We start from the raw sequence: 19,785 nt of genomic DNA on the forward strand, positions 1-19,785 counted from the left end.
TGTCCTTCTGTATCTTCCCCTCATAGTCTCTCCTACCTCCTCTCTCTTATCTATGTTTATAAAACTATCCATGTTTATAACGAAGGCCTTTGATTTTTCAAATAAACTGCTTTACTATTATGTCAACTAATAATTGAAATATAAAAGTTTTCAACGTGAATAACTTACTTCAATATTAAAACTTACTTTAAATTTCTTAGATTTTGTTGACATTCTAGCCAGTAAAGGTTTTGCATTTTTCAAATACATATGCGGCCAAAATAGTTTAAAAACAAACTTAGTTTTCAATTTCCATAGAGTAATAAGCATAAAGGAGGAACAAATCCCTAAAAACAAATTTCTCTGAAAAATACAAAATGCCAAATCACCACCAATAATAACAAAAAATTAATATTTAGTTACTATCGTGAGAAATAAAAATTGTTACCGTAATTATAATTGTCACTCCGTCGTAATATTTTTATTTTACGAATAACCAAATATTCCATATAAATCCATTTTTTTACATAATTTTTCTATGCATCAGAATAAAATGAAAACAAATAAAATAAATATTATTAAAACAGGTTTAAATTATGTTAAATAACATCATCATGCTACTCTTAACATTTAAATCATATGATCAATATCAATATTAAGTTGATAGAGTGTATCAAGATGTAGATTAATCAAGAATACATTTTGCAAGTACATATCAAGTTCTAGGTTGCAGACTGTTGGACATGTAGAGGACCATGGTTATTCGCCGCCTGATGTCTCTGTCCTGGACATAAGATGTCAGAGAGGAGGCATGCTACGATACAACCAGTAAAATAGGCCAGTGCTCTGGCTTAGCCACTTCTGCTGAGATGGCAGCAGGTAGTCATGACTGCTGAACTACAGTTGATGGACAAATCATCCACCTTATCCTGATTAACTCGATGAAGCTGCTTGACATCGACCCAAGTGTCTCCCCTGCTCATAAAGTCCGTTATGCTGCGCCAACTCCTGAACCACCCCTGCCCCTGCAGTGTGACACTTTATTTTGTACATTAAGAACGTACATTTATATTTAATAATGGGTCATGTATTATTTTATGAATTATTTTTCTGCAATTTTTGTAATTTCATTATTGTCATATGTCTTTCTAAATATTATGTGACATTTATGTTCATTGCTGTCACCGGCCGCCGAGGCCAACACCCGGAATCTCTCCGAGCGTTGCACGTGTCGCGTAGTGGGGGGAGGTCGGGCGGAGAGGCAGACGCGCGACAGGGGGTAACCGAAGATTCACAGACATGGGACGACATTCTGTTCGGGTGGAGTCGTGCATCTTCGATTTTTTTTTTTGAAGTTCATCACGTATAGATAATAAATAAACAGACAACAGTTGGGTAAGCAAAAGATTTGTATTCTATCCATTGTTGTAGAATATTCATAAATTGTGTGAAGACTTAGTTATTATTACTTGAAGCAACTTCCAGGTAAGGAAATATGGTATTTCTGGTCAAGTTTGTGCCATTTATAGTTCCCGCAATAATTTAATTTAATTTTTTTTTGCGGCAATTAAAAGTTTTAAAAATAACATTTATAGTTTCTTTTTAAAGAGATAAAATTTAAATTAAGTTTCGGCACAGATAGCTGAATTATTCAGGTAAGTGAACCTGTGTTAAGTCACCGAACACATCATTATTAGCATTTTACTATTACAACGTATTTTATATAAAAGTTTAACTTAAGTAATTCAGTAAAAGTTCCATATCACATATGCCAGTTTATCCCGTGATCCTAATTGCATGATCCTGTAAATATTTATTCTATGGTATACAATGTGTGCTGTTTTAATTTAATAAGTATGTCGAAAGATCCTGGACATAACACAAACTTGTTATAAAAATTAATTATGATTGTAAGTTGAACACAATTTAAATTATCTTGTTTATTCAACTTAAGAGCATTAACTGTATTAACTGTTATATCAAAAGGTTGTATATGCAGATCTTTCCATGTACTAAAATAAAACAGCAAGCATCATGTACCATAGGATCAATATTTATAGGATTATGCCATCAGAATCAATGGATAAACTTGGATATGTGATACAGAACAATTACTAGTAATTAAATCTGACTAGCTACAATCATACTGCGATAAATATTTATGTTGAATCCATCATGTACCACCAAGTCCAAAATATGGGTAGCCTCTGATTCTGGTATCAGTGAATGAGCTCATTAAAGTGGGTAAATGTTAAGTTGTTGCTCAGTTAAACAATGTGATAATATTCTTTCATTAAAGTATTTTTAAAAATAGACCATAACAAGCAAAACTGCTTTGAAAATCACTATAACCACTTTCCCAGAACTAAGAGAGAGAAAAAATAATTTTTTTTCGAAAAAATAATTATTTGACTATTGCAATAAGCAGTGACTTTTGACGTTATCCAAAAGATACTAACCTGGAGTGACAAAAATTTTGCAAATATAATCATGGCTGTATTGATAAATTAAATGCTACAGGTGGATGGCTGTACCTTCTGCTCCATTAATGCTGTGTAAAGCAGAGTGAATCAGAATTTTTAATTAAAAAGAAATTACATGTAATAGGCCCACCTTTGCAGGATAATAAACCAAATTACAATAATTATAAACTCTTCAATTAGCCTGTTTTAGAATTATGCATTAGATGCTGATGGTTTGTCACAAGGGCCGGCACGTCCGTACAGGCGATCTAGGCAACCGCCTAGGGCGCCAAGTAGCTGGGGGCGGCACAGCACGACACATAACAGCTGATATAATATGTTTAACGATTATTGAAACTAGATGAAAATGGAATTTTGTAACAGTTTTGAATGTTTATATTGATATAAGTAATCATTTAAAGTCCACGGTGACCTGTTTATAATTTATAATTAGTAAAAAAGTAAAAAAAAAAAAGCCTTTTTTACATTTGACTGTTGAAAAAATCTTAGGCTTACGTGATGTATTTTGAGGCAAGGAAAATTTTTTTTTTTGGGATTTCTGCCAGGGGGGGGGGGGAAGGGGTTTATGGTTTTTTTTCCTAGGGCGCCAATTTACCTTGTACCGGCCCTGCTTGTCACCATCAGCTCGCAATAAATAACATGCTGCCATCTATTTTCGTGTGAAAACATATCATTGTAAGTCTTTGTTTTTGGTAAGAAGTAAAACTGCCTATTTGATACCTACTTGCAATGTTCGATAAACGCAGTGCCTGAAGTTCGTGCTTTGTGCAGGATACAATATTGCTTGCATCACACCTGAGATTGGCTGAAGTTAATTGCTGAAAAGTGTTAATGCTGGAATAATGTTGTTACTGCTTTTAAGATTAAATAAGTTTTCAGTTGTTAGTGTGAGAACCATAATTCACCACAAATGAATGTCATATTTTTTGTCGTAAATGAATTTTAAAGAATTATTTCGCAGAAATTGTTATGTTTGTGAAAGAATTAAATTATAATCATCCTAATATGTAGTGTTTGTAAATATTGTCATTCTTATTTCATAAAGTTGTCAATCACTTCGCTCTCTAATTTCACGTGAAACAATCAACCTTGGTCAATATACTGTAATCAAGTTTTCTTGTTGCAGGCATATGAAGAAATGAACATTAGCTTTCCCTAAACTCCAGTGGATGGCACATGTATATTGGCAAGGATTTTATCAATCTTATTTGTAACTGATTGCATTGAGTGTTGTTTAAGAACAATTGATGTACATTAAAATGTAAAAAGATACCTCCTTAAAATAAAAATTGTTTCTCGAAATATTTTAATGTGTGATTTCCCAGTACTCCCTACTTTCAGTAGCATGAATGTCAAAATAACTCTGATGCTCTCAGTGAAAGAACCTTGTCACATATACGTAGGCTTAAGTTACAGAATTGTTTAAGGTGACTGATGCTATAAAGCAGATGAAGAAATGTGACAGTGAATAAATTTCTCTTAGGCAGAATCACTTTATTTTCATTTCATTGTGATAATTATATTCTGAACACATTTGCAATTTAGTTTACATAGAAACTAAACTGACATTTGTATAAATTTTTTCGCAGAGATTACTGCATATATTGAGATAATTTCTTACAGAGAGGAATACACAAATATTACCATTCAAGCAGTTTATTCCTTTGTATGTAATACATATCACACTATTTTATTCCACAAATACTGTCTATCAGGGGATGTATGTATAACTTCTCAGGGAAATGGATAGAGGTATGGTAAAAATTAGTGAAAATATATATATTTTTTTCTGTATTGATCATTACTTAATTTATTGAATGTATCTCATTATGGTGTACAATATGTTTTGAAGTATAGTGCACTATACACAAAGAAATTATTGGAATTAATATAATTTATAAAAGTCGTAAACAATTCCGATTCTTTTACAAAACTGGGTCTACAGTGGAAATCCACAACTTTAGATGGTTTGAAAGAAAGCACCATAACAGCATTTAACATAATTTAATAATGGTCCTCTACCCTATTTTTTTTTATCATTTATCATAAAAATTAATAACTAAAAAATAAACAGATCTCACTTGATTAAGGTCATAAGTAAAATTATTTAAATATAATGAGTGGTTTATTTTCCATACATAAGTAAACAACTTTCTTACCTACCTTTCTTTGGCTTTGTTTTTTAAAGTTCTAGTAGCTCTTTAAATGTTTCAAATAAATTTAGTACAGTCTTATAATTTCCTTAAAGAGTATTGAATTAGTACTGATATTACTTTTAAATGATCAATTAACAACTGTAGTGACAATTACCACCTCCTCTTTTTTTCCTGCCAGGCAGATGGCTGGAGATTCTAGGTAGACTTAAAATAGCAGGTAAACATACATACATGGCCTTAAATATTTTTTGGCAGACCATATGATAGTTCGTAAGGGGAGGGGGCAGACCTTCAAAAATATCCAAAAAGTGCCAAAAATTACTCAAAATTTGCCAAAAATCCTCAAAAACATCTAATTTTATTCCTTTTCCTGAAAGATGGGGGGGGACACAGCCCTCCCCTGCCCATAGGTATGGGCGCCCTTGCAGTGGCGAATCGAGGGGGAGGCCCAGAGCCCCCCCCCCCCCCAAAAAAAAGGGGGAAAATAAGTCGGTGAATTCACTACCTAGAAACACTGGCCACTGCAACGTGTAAAACTATTGAAGTAGATGTCTGGATGGTCGGTCAAGCTAAGCTACAATACACCCAAACAAAGGGCTGACACTTCCCTCCCCGCTCCCCTTACAATGACAGAGGGCTCAAGGTCGGGTATTCAGGCTGTAACCACCATTACTCTTGGCCATAAAACGCCTTCCTCGGCCGACCAGGGCGACACCCGTTTGGTCCTTACAACAATGCAGTTTGAAGCAGTCAAGTTCTAGCATTCTGTTTTTGACGGTAAACTAAATTCCAAGATACTGCATTTCAATTTGATTCTTCCAGTTGGCAAGCAGTTTGCATGAGAGATTCGAAGGCCATTTAAATAATTATTAAATTGTTCACACAAACCAATTTTCTTACAAAAATATAGTATTTTCTACCAGTTATATATTCTGAATTGTGGCATGAAAAAGGCTTAAATAGCACATTTGGACCTTGAAATCTCTTTCTTTTTTTCCGGGGGAGGGCCCCCGGACCACCCGCTTAATAGGAAGGGTTGGGTGAATAACTAAATGTGCCCACCCCTCACCAAATAGAAATCCTAGCTACGCTACTGCGCCCTTGTATCACATTCTAGAAATGAGCCTCATAAATATTTTTAAATATATTTTAAAAATTATTATATTTTGTTTCAGAATTCACGTATCCGGATATGGTCTATTCACTTTCATTAAAAACGCAATTTTCAAATTGATCTGTTATCGCCGACATTGTTGAACTAAAAACCCGCGCTTTTCGCGCACGTCTGTTCGTATGTGTTCGTGCATCTTCGGAACTTTTTTTTGATTTTTTTTATGTCGTCCCATGTCTGTGAATCTTAGGTTACCCGCGCGACAGGAGAGGAGAGTCGGAGTCTGGCGGCCGGAGAGGACAGACGTGTCTTGGGACGAGAGTCGCCAGGCAACGAGGGAGTAGTCATATGGCGGCAAAGCGAGGCGGTCGCACGGCGAGGCGAGTGCGGCAGTGAGACGTGAGCCACAACTGGTGAGATTGGATCCGGGCGATCGGGACTTTCACGTTCACGAGCGTTATGCTATCGGTCGCCATTGTAACTAATTTAATTGTAAATAAGTATTTTCTTGGTTCTTTGAGGTGGGACATTGCGCGCATCGGCGGACACGTGCGTGCCGCAACGGGACCGACTTTACGTCGCGGGCGACGGCATTCCAACTTAATTGGTCTCGCTATCATAGGGAAGGGGCAGAGACAGTTCATCAATCACACACTGAACCAGGGGGTGCAGTCCGCACTTGGCGCCTGCCCACCCCAAACATGTGCAGCCGAGCCTCACTCCGCGGTGGGACGGGTGTTGTGCCGCGGATTGCCCATGTACCTAGATTACGTGAAGGGCTCAATAAATACTTGTGGTCAAACTGTCGAAACATTATTGTAGCTCGGATAGTGTTAATTTCCCCCTCCACGAGGCCTGAACCCTCCCTGAGAATACGACGCAACCCGCATCACGGGGGTGATATCCGGGACTATGACAAGCTCACGACATCTTACCTAACGCTGGCGCAGGTCTCACAGTGTCCCTGGATGGTTTTTGTGTAAAGCACGAGTGTCAAATGTTGGCATCGACCACGTGGCTGGGGACAGTAAATGTTTTGGTGGTTGGAACTTAAGCTGGACTCCCAATCATCCGTTTCATCCATCCGTCACCCATCCATCCATCAATTTCGGTCCGTTATTTCTCTCGGCAATTATTACCGACTCTCAACCATCCGCCATCCGCCCGTCACTATTCTAAAATATCAGTGCTACAACTTTCCGCTACATACTTTCCCAATTGTTGGTAAACTTTTGGTGAAAATAATTTACTTGGGATAATTAACTTTTGTTTTTATGAATGTGGTAATAAGTTGACAGGCGGGAACCGTGCTTTGACAAGTCGATTAAACGGGTGCCGTCTTAAAAATAACATTAGTCATGCCAGCAATAAATAAAATTATGCTACTTTTATTACTGTGTCAAAGGAAACAGAGAGAAGCTATTTCTATTCATAGTGGGGAGGCAGATGGCCAAAATGACAAATTTGGCTCACCCTGAAACCTAACTAGCAACCACTATGCTAGATTGTATAATACAGTAGTACAGATGATATTTTGACCGGTGGTCACTGTGTACGAGTGGGACCCTCTTTTCTAGACGCCATTTTGAAAAAGACGAATGCAAATATTTGATTGTTCGTACTTTGGCAACCACTCAACCTAAAAACTTGATGTTGGTGTCAAATTATATGTTTTTGGGGTCAAGGAATTCAAATAAAGTCTTTATTTATTGATACAAAAAACCAATTTCCAATTTTACCAAATGTGGACCAATATAGGGCATTAAATGAACTTTTATTTAATAATTTTTCAACTATTAAAATCTTCCTTTATTAAACATAGACAATGGTATTCTTCTTTTTAAACCATGAAAAACACAACTAAATATAATATATAATCTTTTTCTTAAACATAAAAACCACCATTACAAAATAAAAATAATTTGTATGCGGGGCCTAACTTCCCTGTGTGATAGAATATAAATTCAAGTGCTACACAGTTTCATCATCCTCATCCTGGTTTGAAAATAAGTTTTTACACTGCTTAAGAGAACACCCACACACTTTGAGACATGGTAGCCTGTTTGCTGTACACACACAATTAGATCGAGCACAATCTGTAGTTACATCCGCACTGCACGAGCTGCTTGTATGTGGGTGGAAAGGGATCTTTTCCCGTCAATTTAGGTTTTAATTCACCATTATCATCGTACCATCCGCTATCAAGTAAATCAGGCAACAATGGTTTAGCCTCCAGTGTTTTTTTCCACACAAATGCTTGGTAATGTGCACGTTGGATGTGTAGCTTCAATGAATCATATGTAGGAGGAAGCATTTCTGGTGATTTTTTCCCAAACTGTAATTCCCGAAGTTCATTGATTGATTTCGAAGTTTCTGCATTGTGTAAAGAGCGCGAGTAAATGCTGATAAAAAAATCTTCAGCCGATTTTATTGCACTTTCCGATAATGTTCCAACACCAATTTCTGCAAGCAATTTAGGATTTTTGAGATAAACTTCCCATGCAGTCTTTTTGCCAATGCCATTTGGCTGACTGGTTGTGTCACAGCCAGTTATGGAATGAAAACCAATAATTGATTCTCGCACATCATTTGGTATGCCTGAGAATATTGTATGCACAGGGACGAATATTTTTTGTGATGAGATTCCTTTGACCATCCATACTTCGTCTGCGTGAATTTCTTGAAACATGTTGACTAACATAACTAGCACATCTGTATCTTTACATTGCACAACAATCCGATTGTATCCATTATTAGTTGCATCTTTTGCATGAAGCAAAATCCTCGTATCTGCTTCTTCATGGTTTGCAAATAAGGAATCTGAAAGAAATCCAGATGTGGAAGTAGCCTCATCACACTCTTCGTAACCACCTGCTGTCACTACAACCTGGTTTGGTTTTAATTTCTCAGAGGAGACATACATCAACTGATTCGAGAGAAAGTTAGTTAGAGCTTTTTTATTTTCAAGAAGATTAATAAATCCATTCCAATTGTGTGGCAAGGGAACATTTCTATCTTGTATGTCACATCTTACAAGGGGGGTTCTCTTGATTTTGCGTTTGACCCTAGTTGCTGATTTAATAGAATTATTTTTGTAGCTATCAAATACAACATCAATTCTCGTAGTATGTTCAGAAAAATTCTGCAATACTAACTTCACAAATGAGTCAGCTAGATCACCAAAAGTTTTGGCTTTACTTGGTTTTCCGAGTGCTTGCACTATGCCCATAGCATCAATGATATAGCATGTACACATACCAGGTTCTTCTACAGGAAGGATATCTACACCCTTGTCCCCTATGAAAATTTTACCGAGCATGGCTTTATTTGTTGGAAGACGAAGACATCCATCATATGTTGATAGTGACAGTGGGACATCATGCAATTCATACTGAAGTAACTGTTTCAAGTCAACATTTCGGCCACTATCGGCAGCAACAACAAGTCTTCGTAATAGTAAAGCATCAGACACAATGCTTTTACATTTTATTTCTTTAACAGGAACAACTTTACCTAAATGTTTGAAGGTTTTTGAATTATGTCTCGATATTGTGTCAAATACTGTTGTATTGGAATCTGGCTGCATTCAATCATTAATAAAGGCTTTGGTAGCAACCTTCCCTCTCTCAAATGCTGTGAGCAAATCTTTCTGGATGTCTTCTGAAGCAACTTCCTTTGTTGAAATATTTAGTAAATAAGGAGTCTCAGAAAATAAATCACAGAATTGAAACTGATTCTTAAGAGCCATCAAATCACATTCATCACGAGTAATCCTTTTCTTCCCTCTTTCAATGTGTGGTTGCTCATCCAAGTCTTCGAGATCTGCCAAACCAAACATACTTATTGTGTCTTCAGAAAGTTTACTACGGCCATTGTAAGTCAAACACCATTCATCACGTGCTGACTCAGTTCTTGTTATTCCGACTAGTCCTCCATATATTTTGCCCTTTTTATTAACATGTTCTAAAGCTTGATCTACAGGTATCTGGTTGAAGCGTGCTGTGGTAGATTTAACAACAAAATCACCAGATTCGAACTCTTCGTACACATCAGGTGCAGTTGTGGAAAGCTGTTTCATATCTGATAGATAAATAGGTCCATATCTAGCATAATTAGTGTGGTCATACATTACCATCCATGGAATCATTTTGCTAAACGAACTCAAGTGTAGTTGCCATATACCTTCTCTTTCTGCTCTTACAAAGTCCAAGAGTGTTTGCACCATATTTTTGTATTCCAACCAGTACTTGGAAGTGGGACTAATTAATGTTTCTTCGAATTCAATGAACATTTGTTGTAGTATCTTTGTTTTAGGAAGTAATTTATTTTTCACAGTTTCTTGGATACTGTTGAAATTATTAATTTTGAAATTGCTCTCCATTAAATCACACAATTGTTCAATGTCGCTATCAACAGTCCTATCAGTTTCCTGGACCCACTGTAAAAATTTTGTCCAATAGATTCTCCACAAAGCTTCATAAGTGAGAGAGTGTGTACGAAATGATCTGTTCCAGTTCTTTCCATCCAGAATGTTCTGAGACGTAGTTTCAGTAAATACACCAGATTCAGTCCAAATATCTGTGAGTCCACTATCTGAAAAATGTTGTCCTATAGCAATTAGAAAGTTCATTGCAATGTGAAAAGACCCAAGACGCAGTACCAAACCTTGACATTCTTCAGGCCGGCACCACATCAGTTCTTTCACTTTGCTGTACAGAGATTCATCTAATGTAAGAACTGTATGTTTTAAGCCAATTCTTCTTGCAATTTTTTGACAACGGTTTATTACTGTCCATAAAGTGTCATAATCAGTAGCTGGTGCTGGTATGATAGGAAGGTATCCAACAGTAGTTACCTGAGTATTCGTTTCAGATACTACTTGGTTAAACCCTCTCCATGCTGGAACATGTTGTTGATCTTCACTGTTGGATGTACGGGACAGTAACCAAGCAATGTCCAAGGCATGAACTTTTTCTTCAACAATTTCATTAGTTTGTAGTAGAACATCTGCATTTTGTGTATTTGAAAATTTTGGAACAGTACGTCTGTATTTTGAAGGCAAAATTTTATTCAACTCGGAGGGAATGTCCTTAATAACTCGCTCTTTTCCAATTGTTTCTGGTAGATCGGGTGCATGAATCGGAGCAGGACCTCGCTGAAATGCAACCATTTGTGTTACATGAAATGTTCCCTTTCCATCTAACGTCTCTTCATTTATATCTAAATTATCAGCCGCAAATTGTGCAAAGCGACCAAACACAAAATTTTCTGGAATAAATGTGTTTCCATTTGTTGTAAACCTATGCAGCTGATTTTTATAAATGCTAGCATGAATACGTTGCACTCGTTCATAACTGATGCTATGTCCACTAGCATGCAGGAGCTGTACAAGTTGTTTTGACCGTGTTGCTTGATGCACAGATAATCCTATTCCAATTTGCTTCGGTGTTACTTTTCGCCCTTTAGATGCTAATGATACTATATCTTGAAGAATGCTTAGTAATTTTACTTCCTCTGTATCGTCTTCTTCGCTAGTTCTGTTGATTAACATCTTGAGAAGCATATACAAACTATCAGGAATGGTCTTTTTGGCATGATCAATATTGAGATTACCATACGATGTATGTCCTTCAGTTGAATTTAAATCTGTACGTATCTTGGTTGTTACAAGTTGTAGAGCTTGAAGAAACACACCTTCTTCACTTGGACAGTCAGCAATTGTTAGTTCATCTTCTACATCGATTTCATGAATTTTGTCGGTCTCAAATTTCAGTGCTCGCATTGCTATGGAAACTGGAACACGAGGGAATATTATAATTGATTGAGATCGCTGAAGTGGTTGCACAAAATCCATTCGGTCCCCATAGAATGACTGTAATCTTCCTTTCAGTTTCTGTGTACTATAAGAACAGTTGTATCCTTGAATTTCGGACACCAATTCACGATAATGTTCAGTCACTTGATCCAAGGAATACACATGACCAGCCTTAAAACCCTTTTCTAATTCCTCTATAAGAATTGTCATCGCAATTTCAAAAGAACTGGTTTCTTGGCTGGATGTATTATTTGTATGAGCAGTTTTATTCTGTAATCGATTGGCGTATCATGATTTGTGATATTTTGCTTCATATGCTATAAGATCTAATCCTGCAGTTCGACAACGTAGCTCTTCATCGCTTGTGGCAATTTCGTGAATACTGTTCTCTCCATTCTTAGTTAATACTTGTGACATTTTGATAGAACCTTTGTTCTTTCTCAGTTGGCAAAATATACACAAAGACCAGTTGACAGTTGGTATTCGCCCCCTTGTTGCAGGGGCAGATGTGCAGGGTTGTGTGTTATCAATATCACTGCTGGAACAAATATTTGTGATAGGAATTTCCACAGCCTTTTCAAACCGTATTTTAAGTCTGTCAATGTTGCTCTTACTGCAAAAACTGGCATAACAACTTGCTTTATGCCATTTTGGATCTTTTAGCTCTAGTGTTTCTATGTCTAGCTCGAGACGCTTCAGTACCTCCCAGTTATTTACATCACTATAAGACATACGTTTATAGTAGCATTCCTTAACACGATTTACTCCTTCTTTGCCACCATTTGTCAGATTTCCACTGGATACAACTTGACAAAATATGCATAAATGCCACTTCGTTATCTCCAAGTCTTTACGCTTCACTGGCAATCTGGCAACAGGTATCAATGCTTGATCCATTTCAGAGGTTTCACAGTTATAAAAAATTCAAAGTTCTGACATCATTACTTCATAATCTGAAAAAAAAAAGAAAAACAAATTGTAAGTATTATGATAATGGTTACGAATGCTAAATAGTGGTAAGGCGCATTGAGTAAAATGTGTAAAAATAAATGTAGCATGTAGCCAGTTTGTAAAATTGAAAATTGTTTTTTTGTATTAATAAATAAAGACTTTTTTGAATTCCTTGACCCCAAAAACATATAATTTGACACCAACATCAAGTTTTTAGGTTGAGTGGTTGCCAAAGTACGAACAATCAAATATTTGCATTCGTCTTTTTCAAAATGGCGTCTAGAAAAGAGGGTCCCACTCGTACACAGTGACCACCGGTCAAAATATCATCTGTACTACTGTATTAAAAAATCTAGCATAGTGGTTGCTAGTTAGGTTTCAGGGTGAGCCAACTTTGTAATTTTACATATTTTTATTAATGCGCCTCCTCACTATCAGGCTCTTTCCCTCAGTTGCTTATCCCGATAGTCTTTGCTATATATAGGCTGTATCAAAATTCATGTTACAACACTTGAGGGTAGAAAGCTTTTATTATTTGCCAGGGACCGGAAAGTTACTTTTAAAAAGTAACTCAGTTACAGTTACAAGTACTCCATTGGAAATGTAACCCTGTTACAACTAACACTACTGTAAATAAACCAGTTACAGTTACAGTTCTGAGAAAAGTAACTGTAAGTTACTTTAACAGTTACTTTGTGAAAAACTAAAAATGTGATATGTAATATTGTTATAATTAAAAGCTAATAAAACATATTGTGTTTAGTAAAGATATATGTTTATTTAAACTGAATTTTTTTAATTGGGTCTTAAATTACATTGAGTAATTAGTTCACACTATAAAATAATGAAATGTTCGTTCGTTCGGATCATAGGTATAATGCTGGAATCACAATGCCCCGACGGCCCCGACACGACAGGCCCGACAAGTTCAATAGCCAATGAAATACATGCTCGCCGTGACATCAGCCCGACAAAATACGCACCCCGACGTCCTGCAAGGAATAGATTCTATTTCTAATTTCGTCGTGTCGGGGCCCAACAGAAAAGAAAACGGCAACGGAAAGGAAACAGCACAGAACTAAATTTCAAAAATATTTACCTACTTGGTAAATCTTTTTGCTGAAAAGTGAAATTTTGTTTTACGTGTGGTGAATAGAAAAATTTGTAGCTTGCCTTAGTCTGTTTATATAAACATAAACAGATTTCATCGTGTTTATGGTTAAAGTCTTTATTTTAGAATCCAACTTTTAATTTTTCGTTTCTTTTTAATTCTTCGCACAGCTAACATCAGGAGTATTTTTCTGTCCCTCACTGACATATCTTTATCTTGTTTCCTTGTACCTATAATAAACTACTCTTTGTTTTACAAATCAAATTAACCTTACTTCGTATCGCAGACGACTAAATGTTTTTTTTTGCACTTCAACTGTCAATAATGAATAAAAGAGCCTACTTTGTTTTTAACGCTTTCTATAATGCATTTTAATTGAAGTATTTAGCTTGGCACGATTTGCCGAAGGCCAAATTGAAAATCGTCGGGTTATTTTTGTCGTGGTATTGTGACCTTACGCTTTTCAATCTGTCGTGCTGAGATGCTGCACGACAGTTTGTCGGGCCTGTCGTGTCGGACCCGTCGGGGCATTGTGATTCCAGCTTTATTGTTCGCAGCACCACACAAGCACTTCACAATAGGGTTATTTTGATTACTCGACCGAACTTCGAAATAATTAGAATATGAAGGCCACGGCAACGAAAGTTCTGGACTGCTTTCTCGGCTTCTCGCTTCATTAGATTCTGTCATTGTTTTCGCGCATGTGCACAGGTAGGTTAATTAATTAAACAGAACAGCAGTAAACCCGCATGTCGCAAATATTATATAAATGACAATCAAAATACGAGCGCAGGCTAGCCAACAGCAGTTTTACAAGTACAAGAAATACCATCGCAAATAATATTCTTGTCGGGATTTTCGTTCTGGGATTGAAAAAATCAACAAATCGTTTCTAGTTCAGTAAGAAATACATTTTTAAAATGTAAAGCAAGAAGTAACGACAATTATCGTTACTTTAAGGCGGAAAAATGTAATTAAGTTACAGTTACAGTTACTGAAAACTTAAAATATTGCGTTACCACGATCGTTACCATAAAAAGTAACTGTTACAAATAACTTCGTTACTAGTAGCGCGTTACTTCCAGTCCCTGTTATTTGCAACCATTTTTGCCAATAAACATGTTGCCAGAAACGCGTATTTAAGCCCCTGTAGCCCCAGAAAGAGTCAGCATAGGCAACCTGTTGTAGAGTGTTAGGTTGTGGATGTGCGGGCGTTCGAGTAGAGAAATAACCTTTTTAATCGTGGCACAGATTTTAATTTCACTCTGAAATCAATCACAGCTTCGGCTTTGTTTCACAACATTGAAATAGTTGCATATGTATTAACAACGTAACAGCCTAAATCAACGGCTCAAAAACACGCCCACCTTGAGCGACACAGAGGTGGCAACTGCGAATCATGTTTTCACGGATACGCTGGAGCATGTGTGGAGTTGACCTTATGATTTCGAACGCTTCAATGATTCGCTGTGTAAGCTCTTCTACCGTTTCTACTGGCATAGCGTAGATTAGCCCTTTTACGTCACCCCACAGAAAGAAATCTAACGGGGTTAGGTCCAGTGACCTTGGCGACCATGTGACAGGGCCCGCTCGTCCAATCCATCGGTTTGGAAATGTTTGGTTTACTCTCGCACTTGCAGGGAAAAATGAGGTGGTGCCCCGTCATGTTGGTACCACATCACACGTCGGACATGCAATGGAACCACTTCAAGAAGACCTGGTAGTTCGTTCTGAAGGAAGTGGAGGTATCAGGCGCCGGTAAGTCGTGACGGAAGAAAAAAAGGCCCGATGAGTACGCCGTCAACAATACCGGCCTGCACATTAACTGAAAAACGTTCCTGGCGAGCTGTAACACACTTTGCATGCGGATTGCCATCATTCAAAACATGACTGTCTTGCGAATTGAGAATAGCGTCTTGAGTGAACTTGGCTTCATCGCTGAATAAAACTGCTAACTCGGGGTTCCTCAATACTCTTCGAATGTACCAACGAGAAAAGGTCATGTGAAGAGGATAGTCCGCCGGACCCATGTGTTGCACTTTTTGAAGGTGGTACGGGTACAAGAGTTGCTCATGAAGAACTCTCCAAACAGCCATTTTGTCAGCGTCCATATCGGAACCTTCTGCCCTTGTGCTTTTATCCGGACTCTCCTCAAATCTCTGAAGTACATCTTCTTCAAAACTGGGAGTACAAACCCTGCGTGGAGCACCAGCATTTGGTTTTGTGACGGCATATGTACCAGTATCATGCATTCGCTGAGTAAGTCTTGCAAACATGGTGTGAGCTGGAATCCTACGACCCGGATATCGTTCATCGTACAGACGACGGGCGGCTCATACATTTTTTCTGGCTTCCCCGTAAACAAGCAGCATGTCAGTGTACTCACTAAACGTGTACTCCATTGAGCTCTACTAAAACGTCGCCCTTTTCAGAACCACAGCGAAATAAATGACACCACGAGTTTGCTTGTACGACAGAACAGTAAACGACAGACCACCAGTGATATCAAAACACACTGCGACACTGCGATGTCATGCTGCGCAGTGCTATGGCATGGCACGAACGGAAGAAAAGAGGTGAGGGTGCAATCAACAGAAGTAAAAAGGGGCAGGGGTCAGTGTTCGACATCGTACAGTCTTCTCGAGCGCTGCCGGGCGTCGTAAACACGTAATTCACCACAGCATCGTCTGTCTCGCACAAAGCCCAACGGGTTGCCTATGTTGACTCTTTCTGGGGCTACAGGGGCTTAACTACGCATTTCCGGCAAAATGTTTATTGGCAAAAATGGTTGCAAATAATAAGAGCTTTCTACCTTCAAGCGTTGTAACATGAATTTTGATACATCCTGTATATTATCCAAATGCTCCCTTTCCCGGATGTAATTTATCAGCATTTCTTCCGAAAAGCTCATTCTCATAGGCAATATTTACCATTATTATGACAATAATAATCGGTCAATACGACACAGCCTTCTATATATTGCAAATTTAAAAAATCGAACATGGTTTTCGGAAAGTCGTATTGAAGACGATCGACTTAACAAGGCGCTGGACCATCCGTTGGTCCGTAAAAAGCTAAAGCTTGGCAAGGTTTTGACAGACGGATGGATGGAATTTTTCGGGCCATCTGATTGGCTGCAGGTCACGTGATTGACGGACGTACGGGTGACGGACGGATGAAACGGGTGATTGGGAGTCCAGCTTTAATTTACGAAATTAAACTGACAGATGATAAGATGCCTTGTTGATTTTTAACACACATCCTGTACATGGTCCTGTTATCGGCTGGATCTCTTTGGGAAATGTAGAATGAATCTTATATGCTGGCATTCTGCACACTTGCGGTAATTCAGATCGAATGAGGGTTGCAGGTCACCTGAACACTGATACATGGCAGACGAGTCCAGGTGCGGGTCCAGGAGGGGGGGATCCCCCCCCCCCCCCCAGCCCTTCCTTCACCCAGGGAAGCAAAATCGATGATGTAGCCAAATACATAAAGACCCGCGCAATGTCTTACATGAAACCGAAATATTGATAGCTGTGTGCCACATTGACACAGAGTAACTTCACTCTAGGCATGTTTCCTTCATCCTTCAACTTTTCAGATGTCCTGAGATCAAGGGAAAAGCGTGGCTTGGAATGTTGGAAGGGGGTGGCGGGCGACAAGCTAGGCTGTCCCGTTACCAGAGTGGAGGGTGGAGTGAGGAGAGTTTTAGTGCGACCACAACCAAAATCCCCCCCCCCTTCCCACAAACTATAGGCCACGCCAACAGACGAATGTCTTGCCATCTCGTCAGTAACCTACTGTATAGTCAGTGAACGGACAGTGTTCAGTGAAAGTGTCCAGTGGTGTAAGTGTCGCTGTCGGTTATTCATTATACGTGTATCTGTCTGATCATAATACTTTCATGAGAAGTTATTTGCCAACAATACATTATGGTAAGTCTTCCCTTCCAGGTTTATTTGATCAAATGTTTTTTTATGTGCCAAAGAATTTGGAACTGTCGTTAATTTATTACAATTATTATATTATTATATTCATGTTGCATCGCAGCACAAAAACTGTGCGCGCATCTGACAAGCTTGCTCCATGCATGCAATATCCCTCACATCATGTGTGTGAACGAAGCACAGAAACAAACAGTGTGTGCATGCTCTGTTTGATAAACAAATATAATCCTTCGTAGCTTTTAAGTACGTAAATTCCTCAATATTCGTGTTTCGCTTAAGGCCATGATCTGTTTATACTTTTTGCGGTTATTATTTTTTAAAGCCTAAACTAGAACAGATTTCAAAAATCTGCTTGGCAGTTTATCTTTCAAATGTTTTCTTGTATTTAATGCAGTTTTTCAAGATCAAAATCTGTATGTTTTCTCCTTGATTATGTAATTAATTAAAATTTAGTTGATAACAAATAGCTAAAACCATAATATTTCATGTCTTGAGAAAAAAAATTAAGCAACATGAAAACTGTTTCAACAATACAGCCAAACGGCTTTTTAATATCTGCTGTTGTATATTATTTAATACATAATTATTGCAAAACATTTTTAATGTGTTATTTCTTGTTTTGACGTAAGTTAATATTATGTTCTGCATTTGTAATGCAAGGATTATTATTAATTCAGGCTGTGCTACGTTTACCGGGTTGTCTCGTCTAAAGTCCCATCTTAACTTCAATGCATTCAACGAATCAGCAGATATGCTCACCTCTCCGCATGTGACATGACTGGCACCCAGTGTGCGCCTTATTCGTGTGTGGCTGGCAGTGTGTGTGTGAGCTCTACGGTAGACAAGCTTCCACATCTTGCGCGCCGCCATGTTGCCATATGTACGCGCCGTTGGACAAATAATTTTTTAAAAATGTAGCGCAGGGCACAACGTTGTTTACAGTAGACTATTCTTTACATGTTATTAATGTCTTATTTTCTCAATTTTGGCTCTACAAATACTCTCTTTGAATCTTAATAGTAATGGGTAATATCATGAGTTTGGGTGCCAAAATCACTGTTCCATTGACAGTAAAACTTTATAAATTCGCTTATCCATGTTTCACAAACAGATTCGCTTATTCGTGTTTTCCCCCAATTAACATAGTTAATCGGGAGTAATGTATTGGTCTGTTGCATTGTACGGCAAAAGTAATACATTACTTAGATTACTTACTGTTGTATACACATGGCACAATAATTATTATATGTTTGGTTGTCTAGACTCTAGCCTGTACTGTTTATCGCTAGCAAGTTGTTTAATATACCAAACAATTTGGTGTTCACGATTGTTTGCTTTGTTCTTTTCTATTATAAATAGCACAAAGACTGTTACCTATGTTTTCAGGCTAGTTCGTCTGCTGGATCTAAGAAAAGAATAGGAGCCACAAAAACTATCGACAGTTTTTTTGGGCCCCCTAAGCCTAAGAAAACACTTGGTCCATTGGTTCTACCATCAGAATCAGCTACAATCTTTAAATGCTTCGTTGACGATGCTGAAGCTACCACCCCTTTAAAGCCATCAGATGTATCTACAGAGCCTTTTATTTCATATAGTAGTCTCGAAGTCGAAGGCACCGATAGTTCTGACTGCTGCCCAACTTCATATCCTGTTCCCAGTGGAAGTTTTCATAAATCTATTTATTGTACATCTGTACCTACAGGAAGCAAAGTAGATGATGGCATGGTAAACTATGACATTGGTAATTGCGTTGGTGTTAAAATTTATGACTTTACGAAAAGACAACTTCTACTTAATCATTGGACACTGCCGTCCGCCGCGGTCTCGTGTTCGAGATCGGGCGCAGGTCCTAGCGAGGTGGCTGGCTTTCTTAGAGGTTTCTGTTCCGGGAGGGCGCCAGGCTAGCTTGGTGTATAACCGTGTGATGGTCGTGGGTTCGTTGCCCCAGCGTGGTCCGCTAGAACCGTCGTCGGTGATGGAATTTGTTTCCTGATTAGATTGGGTTGTTTATGTTAATTTACATACACTGTTCTGGTTGTTCTACGGGTCGCACGTCACGCACGGGAGGTGCGGGGTGGACTTTTATTGTTCACGATTGACACTGGTTCATTACATTGGGCGCGAGGTTTACTCGGCTGTACATGACTGCCAATGAGGCGTCGGAACACGTAGAAGTTTTGATTACACTATTATTACAATTACACTTGATAAAACGGCACTCTGTGGTGC

At 38.1% G+C, this 19,785-nt stretch overlaps 2 protein-coding genes and 1 long non-coding RNA gene across 5 annotated transcripts in view; 1 reads left to right on the plus strand and 2 right to left on the minus strand.

Moving 5' to 3' along the window:
- The window catches only part of LOC134527411 (UPF0235 protein C15orf40 homolog), a 42,220-nt gene extending 41,917 nt beyond the window's left edge, over positions 1 to 303 (minus strand). The window contains exon 1 of one of the 2 annotated variants that reach the window (XM_063360076.1): positions 187 to 303. In XM_063360076.1, coding sequence (XP_063216146.1) covers positions 187 to 249 — 63 coding nt within the window. In that variant the 5' untranslated portion in view covers positions 250 to 303. The remainder of the gene's footprint in view (positions 1 to 186) is intronic. The other variant, XM_063360075.1, reaches the window with a different exon arrangement.
- A 966-nt stretch (positions 304 to 1,269) lies between these two features.
- LOC134527413 (uncharacterized) lies at positions 1,270 to 3,764 on the plus strand. The gene is made up of 2 exons (XR_010074188.1): positions 1,270 to 1,374; positions 3,589 to 3,764. It is a non-coding gene; the product is annotated as an uncharacterized LOC134527413 (long non-coding RNA).
- A 5,551-nt stretch (positions 3,765 to 9,315) lies between these two features.
- LOC134527412 (uncharacterized) lies at positions 9,316 to 14,348 on the minus strand. 2 transcript variants are annotated; one of them, XM_063360078.1, is made up of 2 exons: positions 14,213 to 14,348; positions 9,316 to 12,497 (listed from the first exon to the last, which is right to left on the minus strand). In XM_063360078.1, the coding sequence occupies exon 2, from the start codon at positions 11,752 to 11,754 to the stop codon at positions 9,316 to 9,318; it is 2,439 nt and encodes an 812-aa protein (XP_063216148.1). In that variant the 5' UTR covers positions 11,755 to 12,497; positions 14,213 to 14,348. The 2 variants fall into 2 exon arrangements, with proteins under 2 accessions (XP_063216148.1, XP_063216147.1); XM_063360077.1 differs by having other exon boundaries at positions 13,311 to 14,348.
- Between the last annotated feature and the right edge of the window lie 5,437 nt (positions 14,349 to 19,785).

Source organism: Bacillus rossius, chromosome 1, assembly GCF_032445375.1.
Source record: "Bacillus rossius redtenbacheri isolate Brsri chromosome 1, Brsri_v3, whole genome shotgun sequence".
In the NCBI taxonomy this organism is placed as follows: Eukaryota; Metazoa; Arthropoda; class Insecta; order Phasmatodea; family Bacillidae; genus Bacillus; species Bacillus rossius.